A 22,443-nucleotide genomic window follows, 5' to 3' on the forward strand; every position below is an offset into this window, starting at 1 on the left:
AAACGAATAAAAAAATAAGTCAAAGTATAATACAAGTGAATGTCAAATACAGTCCAAAATTTCAGCCGATTACTTTCGAAATAAAACGTTATGTTTCTTATACTGTATAATAAAAGCATATTTTAAAAAAAAACATTGAATGTAATTATCCTCACTTTATCGGCATATTTAGCCAATTCCAATCATACCTTTATGACAGATTTTTTGAGAAAGAGTTTCAATAAAACAAAAATAGCCTAACTTATAGAAAATCTATTGCGATCTCATTATAAGGTATGCAGTTCAAATAGTACAAACAAGTCAATTTTCAGTTGCATGTCTGAACAATTATTTTACCTTGGGTTTTTTGGAATTCTTCTTCGAGTGCAATACGAGAAATTGAGTTGCATATGATATCACGTCGAGATTCTTCTTTGCACCGTGCTATGAAAAATTTTACATATACAATTTTATATGCATATATACACAGCGACACGTAAACAGAGCACGCTTTGCTTTTGGGATGTTAGTCTACCGCGGGGACGTATCCGTTCTTTTTTTTTGGGGGGGGGGGGGGGGTGTTAGTCTACCGCGGGGACGTATCCATTCTTTTTTTGTTTTTTTTTTATTTATTAGTAAAATCATATTGCGCACATATGTACACAACGATTGTATTAATAACAGGATAATGGCGATACAAAAGGTCAGGAAATAAAAGACATACAAAACGTGCTCTATTTAATAATTCAAAAATATCACCGTAAATGTTCTGTTTGTTAATTGTTATACATCAGTCAATCAGAACTGAGCTTTATTACCAATAATCTGATTATTCATTTTGTTTAGTTTTGGTTAATATTTGAACTGGATCACATAAGGAACAATTCATTTTGGGAAACATAAGGATTGGTAACACCAGAACATTTACGGTTCTCAGTACTTATTGGTATCAATAATAACACTTTTTTTTCTGACATAAAAATTTAAACGTTTGACTTCATTGCCGAATTTTTACTAGTAGCAGATGCATAAAAAAAACCTTCTTAATGTGTATACTGTAAGATATTAGACTTGAGTCTTTCCACAACTGTACCTAAACATTTGTACTATAAAGTTAACGCTTGTGAAGTTTTATTGGTTGCTCCTAATATATCAAACGTAAGAACAATGTACAAATTATTAAGAGAGATTATGCATGAGTAACATAGAGTCATTAAATATATTGAATTTTCATAGATGGTTGTCATATTATTAAAATAAGCCAACTACAAATGAACTACTTGTCATATATTTACAGATATTGTAAAATACTCTTAGTTGAAATTGAAACAATTTTTGTTTTTTTCTTTCATGTCTTTCACAAATATATTTGAACAGTCTAAACCGAAAGCCTTATTTTCGAATACCTCAAATGACATATAATAACAAATATACTCACGTTTACTGCTGGCTGATTTAGGTAGGTTTTAATTCGTAAAATGGTGCACTGCATTTTTTCACATTATATCATATTTATCTTGTATGTGCATTAATATTTTTTATCAGACAAACTGTAACATAACAAATGTGCCGGGTATAATAGCTAAAACAAAATGCAATAAAATTTCTTCATTTTAAATTGCCCAGATCTAAAAAAGTTTGTCTCAGATAGTAATAACTATTTTAATCATTTTTGTAATTTCAGACATTTGAGCAAAATAAAAAAAAATACCTTTAAGAAATTACTGGAATTACGAAAACGGACAATACAATGTTTAGAACGTGCTGCAACTTACAAAACTAACTGCAAAATAATCAAAAATTAACTAGTGCCACTCTTGATTTCCACCCAAAAAGGGTAATTGTATTTCGACAGTGTTAGAAACATATGCCACAGAATTCAATGGACATGTGTAATTAGGAAAAACTTACACTTTTCACAGCAATGATGTTTAGACTATCTTACATCGTTATACTGGCCGCTCGTAGTATACATCAATCAAAATCGTTCGCGTTTATTTTTTAAGTAGATCACGTACAAATGTAGACCAAATTAATGGATTCTCCATAATCCTATAAACATGTTGATGTACGAATTGAATGTTTCATTTCAATCATAACGCATGTCTGTTGTACTTTATTGTATGTCTGGTATCTTGGCTTGATTATGAGTTTTCCTTTTCTATACAATAGGCCGGACTTGGTAAATTTACCCCTCTTACATTCATTTTCTCTGGGTTAAAGATTCATTATTTTATTTTTTCAAATTCGCTTTGGGAATAGCGAGCGTTCATAGTTTTAAACTTCAAACAGAAATGGCCTTTTGTGTTAATTGTATATTTAGATACAGGAAGATGTGGTGTGAGTGCCAATGAGACAAATCTCCATCTAAATAACAATCTATAAAAGTAAACCATTATAGGTCAAGGTACGGCCTTCAACACGCAGCCTTTGCTCACACCGAACAACAAGCTATAAAGGGCAAAAAAATACTGGTGTAAAACCATTGAAACAGTAAAACCAACTGTATAATCTATATTAAAAACACGAGAAACACATATAAATTACATAAACAAACGACAACGACTGTACATCATATTCCTGATAAGAGGGAACGGGCTATTGTAAAAAAAAAAACAATATGAACTCTTACAAACAGAACAAGTTGTGTATATATTTGACAAATACTACTGATTATCAAATGTCAAGGTATAATGTCATGATGAGCATATCTCAGGAAGGTTTGAAAGAAATGTATAACCAATGGAGAGATTCAACTGTTTGAAAAGGCAAAGCCAAACATGACGAGGTAAAATAGTCTTCGATCAATAATCTCAATTAATATAAAAACAACATGTAATAAGAACGTTCGAAGTTACCGAAACTAACTCACAGTATCACAAACCATATATCTATTTTTATTTTTATTATTTGGCTTAATGAAACGTAGATAAACTATAATAGGGTTATACTTTACATAATGTAGAAGTGTTTTGGTGTTGCATTTATTGAGAATGAGAAGGTTGATAGTTTTGAAATATATTGACAAATCAGCATTAGTTAGTAAACCTTTTGTTTATATTTCGAAAACATCACAAACTCGTTTAGTATAGGTATATCGAATGTGGAGCCCAAATGTTGACTTTGGAATATATAGCTTCCACGACTTCTGCTGATTGGAGTGAATCTTGCCTTTTTGTGCTTATATTAACGGGCCGGAATTAGAACTTAGGTCGTTGATTCGATACCCTGTGCTTGCAGAATGCTACTTTATTGGCATATCAAAGAACAAATGCAACTTCTTTTTCAGGGGTTCTTTTAACTGCCATGTTGCAAGAAACTTTTTGTGATATTTTGTAATGTGTCGTATTTTTAATCAGAAGTCAAGAGTTTTCTTTCTTCGTCCCCTGTCTTTTTTTATTGATACATCAAATTTGGTTTATAATTAAATTTGATCTCGTCCTGAATATTCTTGATAAATTTGACTGGCTTTTTGGCAAACAAAAAAACCAATAGACCAAACAATAAATAATTTTGAAAGTATAAGCTGTAATTGCAATATTATTATTTAGACCTATTTGATTTCCGTTTACAACAGAAAGTACCTTTTATCTGTAGGTCAATTATGTATATATACAAAAGAAAACATATATCAGAGCACTCGTTAAAAGCTACAAACAATAGGCAAAATCTAGGCATACATATTAAGAATTTATTTGGATACGTTTTTAAAAGTGAATATTTGCTCCTTATATCAGGCATTGTATGTATCTTTCGATCATGTTTTCGTCTTTCATTGTTAGATTTTATATAAATGGGGGTCAAGGAATTTTGTAAACCATCTTATTGCGGTGATTTGTTTCTTTCGTGATTTTTTTACCTCATTGATATATTTTCAAGTTTAATATACTCGCAAAAATCGAGTAAATAAATTGGCGGCAAAATAAATCGATTCGCATCATGTACAATATCATTTGATTCAAAAACAGTTTTTCAATCAATTTAAGTCACAAATATGGAAATGCTGATGACGACTTCAGCCACAAGGAATTGGTAATTCACGCTACAAAACATATTAGTAAATATCACAGTTGAACCAGAATAATTCACAATAAACATCACTATAACATGGATTCTTCTCTGTCAATTTCTATTCTAACTTGTGTCAAAGGAGTTTTCGGCATTAAGTCCATTTTATACACCTTATTTGCATCATCTATATTTGGCAAATGTACTTTTTTAGCTCGTGGTGTGTTACTTTTAGAGTTGTCGTACGGTGAATTGTTATTAGATGGCGACGACTTTGGAGAATCCATAAACGATCTTTCTCTTCTTACTGAATGTGTTGGTTTAGAAACATTCGACATTTCTCTTTGAAGTGAAGATTTCTCTTTAGAAATGTTTGACTTCTCTCTGTTTATCGTTGACTTCTCTCTTGAAAGTTTTGATTTTTTCTTGTGGAGAGTAGAATTATCGTTTGGTGACAATTCGTCTTTTTGAAGTGATGAATTTTCTTTCGAACCACCTTCAGAGCTTTCTCCTGATACTGTGTCATTTGTACTTTTAACAGATGTAGAATTTACGAAAGATTTTGATTTCTTTGGAGTTTTCCCCCTTGGAGAACTTGCTGAATGCGCAAAAGAATGCGATCTCCATGAAGGTGGGCGAACTGGTATTGGTTCTTGTTCTTTCCAGAAATTAGCTCTATCAAACAGATAACCAAGTCCTTCGTTCGCTTCTCCCACAACGTCTCTCTCTGCCGGGTTATGTTTCGCAGATTCTGAAAATATTTATTAAAAGTTTATGAAATATAGTAAATATTCATAAACATAACTGACTTGTTTTTGTTTTAATTTAAAACAACTGTTCATTTTTGAATGCATTAGCATTTGTTATATTCAATGGAAAAGTCTATATGGTTATCGTAAAGTTAATTTGAAGACCTTGTCATTAAAAGAAAAAAACGGACCATTAAATAAAATTGAGAATGTAAATCAATGAAATACAATATAAGAACATGTCAGTAGAAAAAAGACAAGACAAACAACGTCTTTAAAGTTTACTCAAATGAAAATTGTTCGGTTCCTATCACATTAAAACCCGTAGTTAACACCGTCTTCTATGGAATGGTTGACATTCCTGATTGACTGATGAATAATATGACCAAGATTTTGTTCCTTCTGTGTTGAAGGTCTTACATTGACTTTTAGATAAAGAACAGTAATAAAAAAAGCTATCATGTTGGTTTTAATCTATTTGTACTGATTTTGTGTCCTGGATGGATACGTCATATCCTTTGTTTTTCAATTGAACATTTTCTTTAATTGTCTTCGTGATTAAAGTTTCTGTTGCTAATTCTGGCAAGCTTTCTTTTGGAAACTGTCTCATGCTTTTGAGGTTTTAAATGTCCTATTATTTTGAAAGTTTCCAAGTATGGATACACCTTTGTATGTTCGCCAAGTTTGTCCCCTTCATCTTGATATTTTTTTTCATTTAGAAATTTTTTGTTCGCATTTCAAATAGTCGTTAGTACGTTATTTTCATTTTATACACTACACTACACTACACTACACTTGTTTATACATGGCAAGTAAACATTTAGAAATAAATAATTAAAGTACTTACTTGTCATATAATCAAAGTATTTCTTGTCAGTGTAAAGCTCCTCCAATAAATTACGCCATTTACTTTCCGACCATCTAAGCCTATTTGGATCATTGCCAAGTTTTAAATCCCCACCAAATTTGGCAAGGATGTCGGACCATAGTTTCGGATTTTTCTTTCTATTTACTCTTTGGAGCGGAGGTAGGTCTTTTAATTTCGGATCTTCAAAGAAAAGCGGTAAATCCAAGTCCTGCTCTTGTGTCCAAGTATTCACCTTTGCACTCCTCATTGAGGGGAAACTCCTGAGGGACGATAACGACTTTCTCTTTGTAACAGGTGGCGCCAATGTAGATGGACCTTTTTTCTTTTTCTGAAAAGAAACATTCTTTCAATCTCCTTTATGAGTAAGGTTAAGTAGATGACGCGTGCAAACATAAATATATTTGTTAGATATCGCGTGCTTTGATATAACGATGTGTGAATTAACAAGTGGTAACCAATACATATTGGATGCCAGTGTAATCTGAAATGTCTTTTGTGAATTTATTTAATATGAAATATACAAAAGTAATGTATCTATACATAGAAGCTAAACTTACATTATCCTGATCTGTTTCTGTATTGTCAGGGCGTAAGTTTGGAAGAATTAGTCTTGGCGTAGCTATTTCCAAATCCATTTCCACCCATTGAGCATCTTCATCGTCAGTATCACATTCCTATTGGACAACAAAGTCACGTGAGAAACTGCTTCCGTGTCACGATATGACTCTTACAAAAAACTTTTTGTTTATTTTTTTTTAATCTTGTTTCAAATTAATATTACACCAACATCCAAATTCTGTGACATTGTGTATTAAAAGTGTCCAGTAGTAGATGTGAAATGAGTACTGACAAATATTTACATTAGCTTAAACGAATCATGAATGTGAAAATTAATGTGGTGTTAGACATAAAAGTTAGATTTGAAATGTTATCTATATATTGAGAATACATCATAAAACAATAGATCCAACAATTCGAGTAACACGTTTGTTTCAATTTGGCAAGGACAATTTCCATTCTCATCTACTCGACTCTGTTTCCATTTTATAACTGTTGGAAAATGGGAGCGACATCTAGGTACATGTAGGACAAACTGTAATTCTTTCAAAATGACTTATAAATGTTTTGGTGCACATTCGCTGTCATAAACAGGTGTGCATCTCATTGCAAAATCATTTTTACATGCTTTTTACATTTCATGTGCATATGTAATGCTCTTACGAAGTCAAAGCGTTTTTTTTTTACTGAGACCTCGGATAATATGTAATAAATTTGTTCCATTTCCTTAGAACAGACAGGGGCACAGTTTGTCATAATAGAAGGTTATCTCCCTTTGCAAAAAAATGGAAACCGGTCGGTAATGAAAATAGACTATTATCCTATGCCATTCGACTTCTGTGTTCTAATATGAATATCAGGATATATTGTTTCAGTAAAAAAAGACCATAGTTGGCTACCTCAACTCGACTACTTTTCCTTCTTCGTAAATGATTAAAGGAATCTATTTTACTAGTGATCTGTTTGAAAAGAAGAAATATTTGCTTGTGTATAAAACTGATTGATTGTCTATTAATCTTAAATATTTGGAATGAGAGTTAGATATTCAATGTAATTAACGTCAAAAGTATTCAATTTGAAAAACCTTTCTTTAACCTTTCAATTGATAAAATTTGAATTATTTCTATTGAATTGAAACATGAATACTTGTATATTTTTATAATATTTCAAATTATTATGTTTGTGAAAGTCCTAACTTACGCATTTATTTAAAATGTTATCAAACTATGAACGACTTATCATAGATGAATTACATCTATTCTTACCTTTTTCTTCTTTTTCTTCTTCTTCTTTTTGCCTTGTGGTTCCTGGTCCACTTTTCTGTTTGCTAAAACATTCCTCTGTGCTAACACTGGTCCAATTCCTCCATTCCCAGAAGGCATTTCTCCTTCCAAATGTTCAACTTGACCTGGTAGGTTTACATCGTCTTCGCCATTTTCGTCTCCTTCAAAATCTTCGTCAGATTCCCAATCTTCGGCATCGATAGTTCCAAGGTCAAGGACTAACCTTTTCTTCTTTTTCACAACATTGCCGTCGGCGTCCTTTTGGCTCTTTTTCTTCCCTTTACCTTTCGATTTTCCACCTTTTCGTTTCTTTCTTTTTATTCTGCTTCGTGCAAGTTCCTTGAATCTTTTCATAAAAGACGCGCTTCCTCTTTCACTGCCTTCCATCTCATCGATAGGGTCGAGGCGCTGACGCTTGTCTATGAACAAGGAAGCATCAATCTGCAAACAAAACATATTTTAGTATATAACACCTTATACATGTACAACAATTTTCGTATGTACGACTAACAAACTAAGGATAAAATTGTATTCCAATGATTAAAACCTTAGCCTTGTTATGTAACGTAAATTAAATACACAAATGTAAGCTTTTTGATCTTGTGTAATCTTCTTCTGGTATAAAATCTTTAGAAAAGTCGTGAGAGGTTAGGCTTTTTATCTTTTTTTCATAAATATAATACGTGTATTTCAAGATTGATCACTTTTTAAAGTCTCTTTTAATACTTTTTTAATAGTAGCATATGATGTCTCCGTCAATAAAATATCAACACAACAAAGTTAGTCTTGATATCGATATAGATATTGCTCTAAAATCAGTAGCGGTACCAAATTTCCTGCATTTTAAATGCGCATTTCGGCCATCAATACCTCTTCAGTGATGTCCTAATTACATTCTGAGACTAAAAGTATCTTTTTGTACCGTTTCAATCTGTAACTCTGAGTGTGACGTTTGAAATTATATTTCTTTTCGTTTCGAGATTTCTGTTGCGCAATACTGAGTAATTCGGTTTTCGGACTTTGTATACTGTTTTACGCGCCCTTTTCATTTCATCGAGATTTCACACAACAAACTTGTTCGACAACTTTATTAAAATTAGAAATGTGATATTGTGCTCTGTATGAATCCTATTTTTTTGTATTTTCTTTTTGTAGATATTAGTATGAACAGTTGAGAGGATTATTATGACGCATGTATGAAAAATATGGACTTTAATATTCAAGTGATACATATGTTTTTTGAAAACAAATGTTAAATTAAAACTGTTTGGTGTGTATCTCCTGCCATATTAGTCTTTGTTGTTTCTTTATATAGAATATAGATATAGGAAGATGTGGTGTGAGTGCCAATGAGACAACTCTCCATCCAAATAACAATTTATAAAGTAAACAATGATAGGTCAATGTACGGCCTTCAACACGGAGCCTTGGCTCATACCGAACTAAAAGCTATAAAGGGCCCCAAGATTACTAGTATAAAACCATTCAACCGGGAAAACCAACGGTCTAATGTTCGGACGAGCAAAGCGAGGTAGAACATAAGAGTATTTAATCGTGTGGCAATAGCGCCTTAGCTTTTAAACATTTGCTCAATAAAAAAATGGACAATAGCGATTTTTCTACATGACATTTGAGCTTCTGAGTTATATGGTTTTCATTTCGATGTAAAACAAAGGAGTTTTTTTTTGCATCCTACTCGTTATACGATTAAAATGAAAGTTCAAGATTAATAGCAACGTACATGACATTAAGATGAAAGAAACATTTAAAGAAAGTACTCAGTCAGTCTGTACTAACTTAAGTACAAGTATTTACATAAACGATACTTTATAAACATTTTACCATAACTTTAAGAATAATCATGACATTTATATTACCCCTTTTATTTGGTTATTACTGTTTGTATACATCCCTAAACAAACAGCGGGCTAACAGACTGCACAGATATTAAATAAATCAAGATTATGAATTTTATTTAAGTACAAATGTATTACGTTTACTCATTTACGGCAGTGACAGTTTAAACTGTCGAAGAGATATAACATCAGAAGAAAAAATCCAAAATAAAATGCAGATCGAGAATTATTTGTTGGAAAGTAAGAAAAATATATACGAAACCAATTTTACTGCCTCAGATGCGGATTTCGACAAAAAATTGTTAATTCAGGAATTCTGGGAGGCAAATTAGATTGAAAGCCTAAAACCTAAATACAAACGTTGAAAAGCTGATGTTATTAAAAGGGATATGAAGAAAATCTGGGAGCCAAATTAAATTGAAAGCCTAAAACCTAAATACAAACGTTGAAAAGCTGATGTTATTAAAAGGGATATGAAGAAAATCTGGGAGCTAAATTAAATTGAAAGCCTAAAATCTAGACTAATTAAAATACAAACGTTGAAAAGCTGATGTTATTAAAAGGGATATGAAGAAAATCTGGGAGCCAAATTAAATTGAAGGCCTAAAACCTTAATACAAACGTTGAAGAGCTGATGTTATTAAAAGGGATATGAAGAAAATCCGAAGTCCAACCTTTCTTTTAAATTAACGTCCAGTGAAAGATATTTCATAGAGGAATATGATTTATAGATTCATGCATAAGAAACAGAAGAAATTATTGAAAGGGCCCGTTTCCGAGCATACACATATATATAATATTAATTATACAATAATTGTAAGAATATATTATATTAAAAATAGATGATTAGATAACTATACTCACTACTAGATGGTGATTGAAAATAAATAAAATAGAATATTGTGGCTCTCTTATACATAGACAAATAAAAATTTAAAAAAAAAATTGCAACATTACTACATGTATATTTAGTTTTTGGGAGTGCAAATTTCCTTTTATTCAAAACAAGTACTTATACATCTTGACACTGAAATGTTAACCTTTTCAGACTCACATGACATCAACCAAATAAATTGTTCATACTTTAAAATATGAGGGAAATTTTTACATTGAAAGCTTGCTTCATTAGGAATAAAATCTAGTTCTTTTTTATATGCAGTGCATTCTATTGTTCAGGAGGATCTTACCTTTGTATTTTAGCGATTCAGTTAAATTGTGCCCTTGTTTACAAATCAACAAGTGCGCTAAGTCTTGTTTACAAGTCAACAAGTACACAATAAATGCAGCCATTTAAGGACAATTTCCACAGATTTTTTTTTTAATTTCTAGTAAAATACTCTTAAAAGCTATGTCTAATATCAAAATAGTATCAATTAAACTTCATTTTAAAAATCCTGTTGAAACATTAAAATGACAAAAATTCCTAAAAAAAAACATTTGTACATACCATATTTTGTCGAGTAAAATCGTCCATGTAATCATCATCGAACCCATCAAATCCCTGTAAATAAACAAATTATTCAAATGTAAATAAATAAATTATTTAAATAATGGTTAAGTATATTATCGCATTTGTAAACAAAGACTTTTAAACGTCACCTTTCGTTAACGTATAATAGAATTTCAATGTTAAACAACTGTCCAGAGATGTCCTTGCTGGTTTTCTTATATTTAATGGTATCAATAAAAGAAAATACGTCTGCGTGTTGACGTCATGAAAATCAACTTTTGAACAATTGTCCAGAGATAGAATTACTGATTTTCTTCCTTTTATTGGTATCAATAAAAAGATATATGTCTGCATGTGGACGTCTTGGAAATAAGATTTTAACAATTGTCCATAAATGGAATTACTGATTTTCTTCCATTGAATGATACCAATAAAAGGATAATTATTCGTCTGCATGTAGAAGTCTTGGAAATTTATCTAAACAAGGGTCAGAAGATGGGATAACTGATGTTTCCTCCCATTTCTTTATTGAATTTATAAATGGAGAAACAAGGTAGACTTCAATGGGACGGCGACCAAGAAACACGATTTAAAAAAACATAAGGAGACGTTGTAGGATTACCATTGATACAATTATCCGTTTAATACCAAAAGAACTGATGTTAACTCAACTAACGTGTACTATGAATATGGGGAATTGAAGGATATATAGCAATGAGCGAAAAATATAACAAACATAATGAAGACATTTATATTCTTAACAAGTTGAATTGGATTACGAACATGCAAAATCACAAATGCACAAAATTGATCGTTCGTCCTGAACATCAATGAAACATTTGCCACTGGACACAATGCAACTGACAATCAATCAATCGGTTAGTCGTAGCATGCAACAATAGCTCTTTGGTACAGTTTGTGTATATCTTTAAGTCTTTAACAAACTCATACGAAATCTATCTTTATTTTATTTTACCTCGAATCCTTGGGATCTCAATCTTTCAATTTCTATATTTGACGGTGTAACCATTTTATCATCGCTGTATATGAGACGATCGATGTTATATTTAGAATCGTCCGGAAGTCCTAGATCCATTTCCGGTCTCAAATCAGGGTTTTCTATCTTTTCCCGAATAGTATTCTGTCGAAGTCTTCTCTCTTCTTCTTCCAATTTCTTTCTTTTTTCTTCTTCTTTTTTCTTCTTCCACATATATATTGCAAATATGATGGCGATTATGATAATTAGAAGTAGAATTACGATGGCAATGTAGATTCCAATACTAGCTGCTGCTACCGTCTCAGGCACTAGTTGTGAGAATAAAAGACAAGGAATGAATGCATGCATGCTGAATATAATTATAAGCGTACATTCAAAGAATTATAAAGTAACTTTTTGTGGGTTTCTTTTCCACTTGTTTTTTTACTGCGATTCTTGTTCACGGCAGTCTGTTATTTTATCTATAAAAAAAACCAATTCCTACACGAAAATAAGAATGTTGCGAAACATATTTAATTCTGATTTTTACTTGAATTTTAGAACTGGAAGCTTTTTGTAACATCCAACGTTGAAATTAACAACTTTTCTGTTTTGCCCTTTTCTACAGAAAACACATTTGATTTAGCTAAATGGAAATAAGATCTATTAAAGAGATTTTACATTTTGTGACGTAAACACATGTTAACCTAAAAAATATTAAGCAATGATATTTATACCAGTTAAAATAAATAAATTTGATATAAATCCTACCACAAATAGATTCTGCTGTTAGTACAAGGTTTCCACCAGTGGCATTAACATTTGTGGCATTCTGTCCATAATGACAATCCTGTGGATACTGTGTAGCATAAACAACGCTATTAATTGTTTCAATTACCTGAAATAAATATATCGAACGAAAATATAAACAGTATAAATATGCCATTGAAAATTTATCCTCAGATAAAATATAACGACTAAAAATGCAGAATACATCGAACGAAATCATAAACAGCATGCGTATGCAATTGAAAATTCATCCTCGGATCAAATATGGCGAGATAAAACTTTGTCATTTGGTATAAATTAATGAATTGATTAAAATACATTCATGAGTTTTAAACACATTAGTACTGTACTATTGTGATTCCTGTAAATTTCCCGTGACTCAGTTGTGACTTTTGTGAATCAATGAGGTTCCTGTGACTCGATAGCGATTCCCGTTACTCGATAGCGATTCCTGTTACTCCATAGCGATTCCTGTTACTCGATAATGACTGTCGTATAATGATTTCTGTGGCTCGATGATGGTAACGGTGTAATAATTCCCATGGCTCGATGATGAGTGTCGTACAATTATTCCCGTGTGTCGATAATGATTCCCGTAGCTTGATAGTAATTCAAGTGGCTTGAAACATGTAGTTATTTCAGGTGCGTAAAAGCAATTCCCATGGATCGATAGAATGAACATGCATCTGATAAGCAATTTCGAAACAAACGATGAGACGATTATTGCGATTGTGTTCTACAGTTTGCGATATTTAATCTGATTAATTATCAATGGTATATTTACACTACTTGTATCAATGTTCAAGTGACTAACTGAAACCTATTGATAAGTTCGTTCGTAATTATTATTTGGTTAATCGACTTTCAACATCAATTAACTTCGGAAAAAATAAGTTCATGCAAAACCTTTGAAACCAGTTATATTTAAATTGTTAGAAAGAGATATTTCTATCAATATTTACTATCAGTTTAGTAAAATTCATTAAACATGCCAAACATTTAATTTCTATTTGTAGTGGAAAATTTGCCTTTTGTTTTATTTTCAAAAGTTAGAAAATTGACATGCTATGATATTTTAATAATTCGTACTGAGGAGAAAAGGCTGTTCGATTTTCAAATATTTTATAAAGAACAAAAACTATGGTGGTACCTAATTAAATTGAAGTAAACATGCAACGAAAGATTTAAGGATTAATTTTATTTTGCATTTACTAACTGCACACTGTTTATTTTTAGAAGTACCTGAAAAGAAGATCCAAAAAATGGGACAAATTAATCATTTGAAAAAGTATGATGCATTTGACGATATGACTTATTAAAGAATAGTTAATAAAAATAGTCCAAAGAATTGCACAAACAACATCATAATAAACTCATCGTAGATGCCAGGAAAGAAATTTCATATTTGCGCCAGACGAGCGTCTACAAATGACTCATCAGTGACGCTCGAATTAAGAAATGTAAAATAAATAGCTGCGCCATGAGCGCATGATACGCCCGACGTCTTGTGTGGAAGTTTTATGCAATAATCATAAATAGTTTCTGAGAAAGTTTTAAGCAATAACCATATATTGTTTTTGAGACACGGCGGGGACATGTGAAATCCCCAACCCAGTTTTTTTTTTACAAAAAACTAAATTTCACTAAAATAAAATTTTGAATCAAAACCAAAAAGTATACAGATCTTTAGATTAATATAACAAAGAAGTGTGTAAAGTTTTAAGCAATAATCATAAATGGTTTTTGAGATACGGCACAACATGTAAAAAACCCTCCCCCTTTTTTACAAAATACTCAATAACTCAAAAAAGAAATTTTGAATCATCACCAAAAAGTATACAGATCTTCAGATTAATATAACAAAGACATGTGTACAGTTTTAAGCAATAATCATAAATCGTTTTTGAGATATGGTGCGACATGTAAAAAAAACCCTCCCCCTTTTTAAAAAAAAACTCAATAACTCAAAAATAAAATTTTGAATCATCACCAAAAAATATACAGATATTAAGATTAATATAACTAAGAAGTATTTAAAGTTTTAAGCCATAATTAAGAACCGTTTTTGAGATATGGTGCGACATGTGAAAAAAATACACCCCTGTTTTAGTTACAAAGTGCCGTAACTCAAAAAGTTTTAATCTTATTTTCACCAAAAAGTATACAGATCATTTGACCATCATAAGAAACAACTATGTTAAGTTTCATGAAATTTGGATAAGTCGTTCTCAAGTTACGGTGCGACATGTTTACGCCGGACAGACAGACGGACAGACGGACGGACAGACGGACGGACAGACGGACGGACAGACAGACGGACAGACAGACGGACGGACACCGGACATTTGTATACCATAATACGTCCCGTCAAAATTTTGATGGGCGTATAAAAAGGCCAAAATAAAGTACGACGTTGAAGTGCATTAAGAATCAAATATTCCTAAAAGATTTGCCAAATACAGCTAAGGTAATCTATTGCTGAGGTAAAAAAAAAAAAAAAGCCTTAGTATTTCAAAAATTCAAAGTTTTGTAAACAGTTGAATTTATAATAATGTACATATCAATGATAACTCAAGACAACATACAAGCGATGGCATTTACCCAGTGGTTGTAAATAAACTCATCATAGATACCAAGATTGAAATTTTATATTTCCCGAATAGTATTCTGTCGCGTTTCCTATACAAAAGACTCATCAGTGATTCTCAAATCAAGAAATGTTAAAAAGTCCAAACAAAATACGAAGTTGAAGAGCATTAAGGAACAAGAACTCCTAAAAGTTTTGCCAAATACAGTTGAGGTAATCTATAACTTAGGTTTTTCTTTCAATGGAGATAACTAATTCCTACTTAAGATATTTGAAAAACAATTACAACCGAACCCATAGTAAATCATTTTCGTATATTACTTTTTTGATGCGGGTGATCATGCCTCAATTGACATAGTTTGCTTTTAGATTTATGAGTTTGACTGTCCCTTTGGTATCTTTCGTCCCTCTTGCTTTTAAAAGTATACCAAACAGAATTTTACCAAAGGATAAGCAGGATAGGATGATATTAAGTTTTTATCAAATTCATTTTATATCTTTCATAAAAATTTGCACACAATGTATGTCATGGCATTCGAAATTAAGAGGTAGTCGACTCCATCCGACGACATCAAAAGTATTTTATAGCTCTTTCGAAAAACCATAAAGGCAATAAATAATCCATTACTCTTAAATATGTGCTGTCATCTGTTTTAGAGTTTAAGTTAAAAGACGTGAAGCATCATACTTACATAACACGTGAATCTATAATATGTACTTTCATTAATTGAAGATTCTAAGTTGAAGACGTGAAGCATCATACTTACATAACACGTGAATCTATAATATGTACTTTCATCTGTTGTAGAGTCTAAGTTAAAGACGTGAAGCATCATACTTACATAACACGTGAATCTATAATATGTACTTTCATCTGTTGTAGAGTCTAAGTTAAAGACGTGAAGCATCATACTTACACAACACGTGAATCTATAATATGTACTTTCATTAATTGAAGATTCTAAGTTGAAGACGTGAATCATCATACTTACATAACACGCGTGAATCTATAATATGTACTTTCATTAATTGAAGATTCTAAGTTAAAGACGTGAAGCATTATACTTACATAACACGTGAATCTATAATATGTACTTTCATTATTGCAGATTCTAAGTTAAAGACGTGAAGCATCATACTTACATAACACGTGAATCTATAATATGTGCTTTCATCTGTTGTAGAGTCTAAGTTAAAGACGTGGAGCAATGTAGCAGACCCTGACGTAGAGGAGTACAAACAGTTTACTATTCCGCCAGCTAAAACAGGAAAACATAAGTGCGTATGGTAAATGTACTATTGCATCAATTATGGTTGCAAAATTGTCGATCATTTTTAGCTGGAATGATCTATTCCGGTTTTAAATCTCAAGTAATCAAAACATTTTGAGAAAATATTCCAATCTGGATAATACATAAATCTTAGACAAAAGAGATAATTGAAACGTCAAAGTCCTAAATAAAATATAGTCGACTCTCGTTATTGTTAAGACAGTCAAACCAGAAAAATATTTCGAGATACCCATAGTTCTGCTCATTTGACACGACTCATCGGGAATTAAAATACATATAGGAGCATGTGAAAACTTCAACTTAATATCAGAAACTTCAAGTCAACCGAGTTTTATAAAACAACGAGAGTTAACTATAGTCAGTTGTTACCTTGGTTTATGTAATAATTGTTTTATATTCAAAATTAGTATAGTATTACGTAAACAAAAGTATTGTCTATTTTTTTATACTCATTCAAATTTAAAATGCCTTCATTACCCATCATAGTTTGAAAAGCTACACATTACATGGCGTTGATAAATACCATTGAACAAATATTCATAATATATTATGATTAAACAAGATAAGAAGAAAGGAAATGTGTGAAATACGTCAATGAAACAGCAATCTAACGACGCACACATTCAAAAGGTATGTAAAGGTTACCAAAATTATCAATCTCAATCCCTCTTTTACGCCACCCACCCACACGCACAAACACACACACACACACATTTGCTTTGCGAAAGAAATAAATTAATCTAAAGTAAACAAATAAACTTATGATTTCTATACGAGACTAAATAACTCACCAGAATAAGCTTGGATCTCGGAGCATAGTGAGTAGTCAAATGTCATTGTTGATTTGTCTGTACAAACGTCTAATCCACTGCTAGCAGCACACAAATTTCCGCTTCCTGTATCGTAGGTATAATTAAACGTTCCCAAAAATGAATCTGGACATTGAATTTTTTGACTAGATATTGTGTCTGAAATATCAATACAAAATAACAATAAATTTCCTGACTAGACAATGTGTCTTTAAAATTGATACAAAATAATAATAATGTATTTCAAACAGATTGTATCATTTTCATTTCAACGTTCTCATTTTTATTATTATTATCTAGAATTTCAGTTCCGATTAACATAGCATAAAAATGATATCAACAAATATAACACACAACAGGGTTGTATTTCTAGAATGAAGGATATAAAGTCATGCATAGAACAAAAAGTCACTGACAAACAAGAAATCTAGGAAAAAAGTCAAAGCATTTTATTTTTTTTTGTATTTTCTTAGACTAGGATAAGTACTAGTAAAGCAACTCTATAAACAAAATATATTCAATTGTTATAAAATTCAATATACAATTTGTAAACGTGGCTTCAAATTGGTAATTAAATGGCTTCATGGTACCTCGAAATATCCTCTGCGTGGTAAAACTGTAAAATGAGTATACATGATAAAAGTAATTATTCCAAGAATTTTGTTTCTCTAAAATATTCAAACAATTATTATAATTAATCAAATATGTGTGACTTTTTGTCATATGAAATGTGTAACTTTCTGTCCTGCAACTTTTTTCGCGGTATTCTAAATTTAATTTCTTTACTTCAACTACTTGTCACGTGACTTTCTGTCTGCTTACCTTTTTTCCCAATGGATTTTTTTAACAAAACATAGAGGGAAAAGGGAAAGATAAACTCACTATTTTTAAGAAGCATGTGATAACTTAAAGTTGAATAGTCTGACAGCTCGCATATTGTACTGATGTCGGAGACTGTCACTGTATTATTTAGGTAGATCTTTAATCTGGCATATTCCGCGTCTTTCAGTTGTGCTGCAATTGTATAAATAAAGATTAAGATTTAATATCAGTAATATGCAAGGGAAGTTGTGTATGGTATAAATAAAAGGAGGTATGAACCATGACCTAATAAGTGAGCTCGGCAGAGACAAATATAGTTCTTACTGACAAAAAGGTCTATAAGGGTAGTCTGAACTTTTCTGCGCAAAAAAAAAAACACTTTATAATATCGATTCACATGTCGAAATTGAAATATTTGATCCAAAAAGCTGTATTTTTTGCCACTGTCTTCATTTAAATGGGCCTTAATAAGACATCGTATCGCAAAATGTTAATTAAGGAAAGGCATTGAAATGTAATGATTATATAAACGACAATAGCTGTCTGAAAATAAAATTTATTTGTGCAGTCAATACAAATTTTAATTGCTTCAAGCATGTTGAACCCTTAATACAAATAGGTTAGAAATAAATCATTAATATAAAAAATGTTATCTGACAAACGAGTGTCTCTGAATTATTTTTTTGCATGTCATTTTTAAAAGTCCCCCTTTTCCCCAAAAAAAATCATCGACCTTTTCAGTGATTGCTAGTTATACCACTTACTTGTTGCCTGGTAGTAGCGATACTTGTATCCTGAAATGGCGGTTAAATCCATACAAATATAGGCAACAAATGGGAGGGCAAACACGTAAAATACTTCTGAACTGAAAACATAAAACAAACATCCAAAAAGTACGTTAGAGGTTATATACATATATTAGTGCTTCATAAGCCTCTAAAGGCTGGCTGATATGGTATACTATTGCTAATGTATTGAAATGCAATTGTAATTTCATGTATATTGTATCAGGTTGCACTTTAAAAAAAATAAAATCTAATCATATAACCGCAACATAAATTTCACTACTGATAGGCTTTGTTTTTGAAAAAGGCCTAAAACAGAGCCGAAATCGACTGGTTCCCGTAACCATGGTAACGCACTAAATTTTTCCAATTTTTTTTTCTTGCAGTAATGTTATATGATGAGATGAATCATTTGACAAAGTATGACTGAATTCTAAGAACATTCATTTCCAAGCTCCTATTTAAATAGTATGGTCCTTACAGAGAATTGGTATTAAAATGTTCACTTTCGGGCTACGTATTTCACATTCAATTCATGTGACCACCTTCAAAATGAACAACCACCAGAATAACCTATTTAGTTCAAAATTTCTACTTTGCATTTAATGACATATTATAATTGATTTCAAGAAGAATTCTACTACCATTCCCTCGCTAGAAGTTTCTGTCGAGCTTTTGTGTTAAAAAGTATTCCTTTCAGAATCAAAATGGGAATAAGTTATTTTATATTTTTAAAATATGTAAAAATATGAATAAAATGCTACATGTTTTTGAAAATGTATACGATACGATAAGTGACTATTATTATCATTGTTTTAAAAAATATATGATGGGCACTTCCTTTCGTTTCTTATAATCAATATAAAAAACAGCATTCAGTTCTACATGTATGATAAGCCCAAAAGTGAAAGAATTTCAATCTTAAAGGGCCCATCGCAGATTTTTAAATGAAGTCACAAAGTACAGTTGTCTTTTTTGAATATGATATTCGTAATTTGGCAATCGCTTTCGTACCAAACTGATGGTGTATTTGAAAACTTTTCATATAAATAAACTCATCATAGATATCAGAACTAGATTTTGTATATACGCCAGACGCGCGTTTCGTCTACAAAAGACTCATCAGTGACGCTGGAATCCAAAAAAGTGAAAACTTATACTTAATTTATTACCCTTATCTTTCAATACATTTTATATAAAACAAGCCTTAGGAAATATATGATTGCCACTGAGACAACAGTCCACAAAAAAAATGAAATGGATGATGGCAATTAAAGGCAACCGCACGGCCTTCAACAATGAGAAAAAAAATACCGAAAAGGCCTCAAAATGAAAGTTTTGTTGACTATGAACAATACATGTAGTTCCGTTATATTTACATATATAATCGGATAGAGACAAGCATTATCTATACTCTTTGATCTATATTGATATTTTGTTGTCCTTAACTGCAATATATATTAATTCAGTGCTTTTATTCTGCGATATCTTTCGTGGTTCATTTTGGGGGTCAAACGTCGTAAAAGGGTGAAGACCCCTATATGTCAAATCCATTTTTTCATTCGTTTTTACTCGTTTAGAACTAGTTGATACTACCCAAAGCTCAGTTCTTCATTGTATATATATATATATATACAGAGAGAGTGCTTGACAAATAAATTCCACTTAAACCGATGCTTGAGTTGCGCGTTTGCATGGAGTTAAAGGCTTCCTTATATCTTTGAGACAAAACACATTCATTAATGCCCTACTTCGTTTTGGCTTATTAAAAAAATGACGTGTGTATGAGTCTCTAATATTTTACTATCTGTAATATGGTCTAGCTTGCTTACCTGCTTACATATTGTGTGCCGCTACTCAATTCACATGAAAAAGTAAAAGAACCGAATGATGCAACTTTGAAATTAGAAAATGTATTTGATGTGAATGTCAACTCTCCTCCATTACTACTATACCAATCACCAGTTAAGGCGGATGGAAATGTACAAGTGCCATCTGAAATATAGAATTCGTTCTCAAATATGTACAGAAAAGAACAATGTTTAGAATACAGTAATCAAGTTACATAACAGCATAGTCATTTATTTTGTTTTTAAGATAAAACATGTACAAATAATGATTTTTCTCTTGACTATCAATGATGTCTTTACACTAAATCAATTGGATGGTGGATGTGTACTGATTGATATTAAAGTCTAAGATACATTTTGTTTTTGTTATATGTGTTTCTACTTGTATCCCTTTGATAAGTAAACCGATTTCAACTGATTTTTTTTTTTTTTGTATTTTGTTCAAACATTGTTTGCAAGTTACCCCACTGTCCTATGTAGCGCCCACAAACATGTTTAACCCCGCCATATTCTTTAAGTGCCTGTTCCAAATCAGGAGACTGTATTTCAGTGATTGTCGTTTTTTTGGTACATGCTTGTCATATTTGTTTTTCGAAAATCGAAAAATTGTTTTGTTATGAATTAGGCCGTTACTTTTGATGTCGGTTTTTTATTGCCGACCTTACAATATGGGTTTGTCTCATTGTTGAAGGTCTTGCGATTGCCTATCATTGCTTATATCGACTTCATTTAAACTTTGGTGGATAGTTGTCTCATTTGCAATCATGTTTATAACATCTCCTTATTTTAATATATAAAAAATACAGAAATGAAGCTCCCTCATCCATACCCAAAGTAAACAACTGAAACGTCTGTGATCGATGTTATCTAGATCATTTGAAATGTAATATAGTTTGCGCAGTGAAAAAACAGGTTCACAGTCTAGAAATAAAACTATCAATTCAACAAATATGACTGGAAATTAGCTAGCACAAAAACTACGATTGCATTTATTATATAAATTGAAACTCTTATTCTATGAGTACAGAAAATCCGATATTAATGTTTTAATATGTTCAGCACAACTGCGAAATTTAATTCACGGCAAGTAATCGGCAATTTCGATTTCGTGAAAATAAGTCGACAAGAAAAAAAGTGCATAAAACATACAGTATATAACAAAAGAACGCATCATAAAAGTATCAATTAAAACTGTTACGACACTAGTTTCGGGATTTTTTTCTTAAGAATCTTACCAGTATAAACAACGGCTCCCAAAAGAATTATTACAAAATACAATCCTCCATTTTTAATATGTAGGCATTCCATATTTGTTTTATTAAATTGAAAACTTTATTTTTATCTCCATTTTAGAAGAATGTCATTCTTTCTGATGCGGAAAGTTAATTCCATGTTTTTCTGATAAATTCACATATTCAAAAAATTAATAAGAACTATAAAATAACAATTATTGTAGAATTTCAGTCCAAGTCGAGGGTAAAAACTTCCCGATCTGTATTCAGTTGGTTTCTAAGCGATTAGTGTATTGAACTAATCTTTTTAGGATTATCTTAATATTATAATTTTTAAAGCATGACCATTTTGGCAAAATTAAATATATCGGTCATTGCGTTATACGGTATGTAAAAAGGGCTAGTAAATATTTTGGAAATTTGTCAGTAAAAATTGAGTAATGTTTTAAGCCGATTCTTTTACAAAGTTCAGTTAAATGTTTTACCTCGATATGACTTAATCATTATAACATTAAGTTTTGATTCATGATATTATATGTAATTTTAGGTA

At 31.3% G+C, this 22,443-nt stretch overlaps 1 protein-coding gene across 2 annotated transcripts; it reads right to left on the reverse strand.

Moving 5' to 3' along the window:
* Positions 1-2,871: 2,871 nt before the first annotated feature.
* Positions 2,872-22,165, reverse strand: LOC139485787 (eukaryotic translation initiation factor 5B-like). 2 transcript variants are annotated; one of them, XM_071270434.1, is made up of 13 exons: positions 21,897-22,165; positions 20,644-20,806; positions 18,791-18,891; positions 18,087-18,218; positions 17,187-17,363; positions 16,247-16,362; positions 12,499-12,625; positions 11,728-12,056; positions 10,749-10,802; positions 7,428-7,886; positions 6,162-6,278; positions 5,584-5,932; positions 2,872-4,738 (listed from the first exon to the last, which is right to left on the reverse strand). In XM_071270434.1, the coding sequence occupies exons 1-13, from the start codon at positions 21,967-21,969 to the stop codon at positions 4,080-4,082; spliced, it is 2,856 nt and encodes a 951-aa protein (XP_071126535.1). In that variant the 5' UTR covers positions 21,970-22,165; the 3' UTR covers positions 2,872-4,079. The 2 variants fall into 2 exon arrangements, with proteins under 2 accessions (XP_071126535.1, XP_071126536.1); XM_071270435.1 differs by lacking the exon at positions 6,162-6,278.
* Between the last annotated feature and the right edge of the window lie 278 nt (positions 22,166-22,443).

This window comes from Mytilus edulis, chromosome 8 (genome assembly GCF_963676685.1).
Source record: "Mytilus edulis chromosome 8, xbMytEdul2.2, whole genome shotgun sequence".
Taxonomy (NCBI): domain Eukaryota; kingdom Metazoa; phylum Mollusca; class Bivalvia; order Mytilida; family Mytilidae; genus Mytilus; species Mytilus edulis.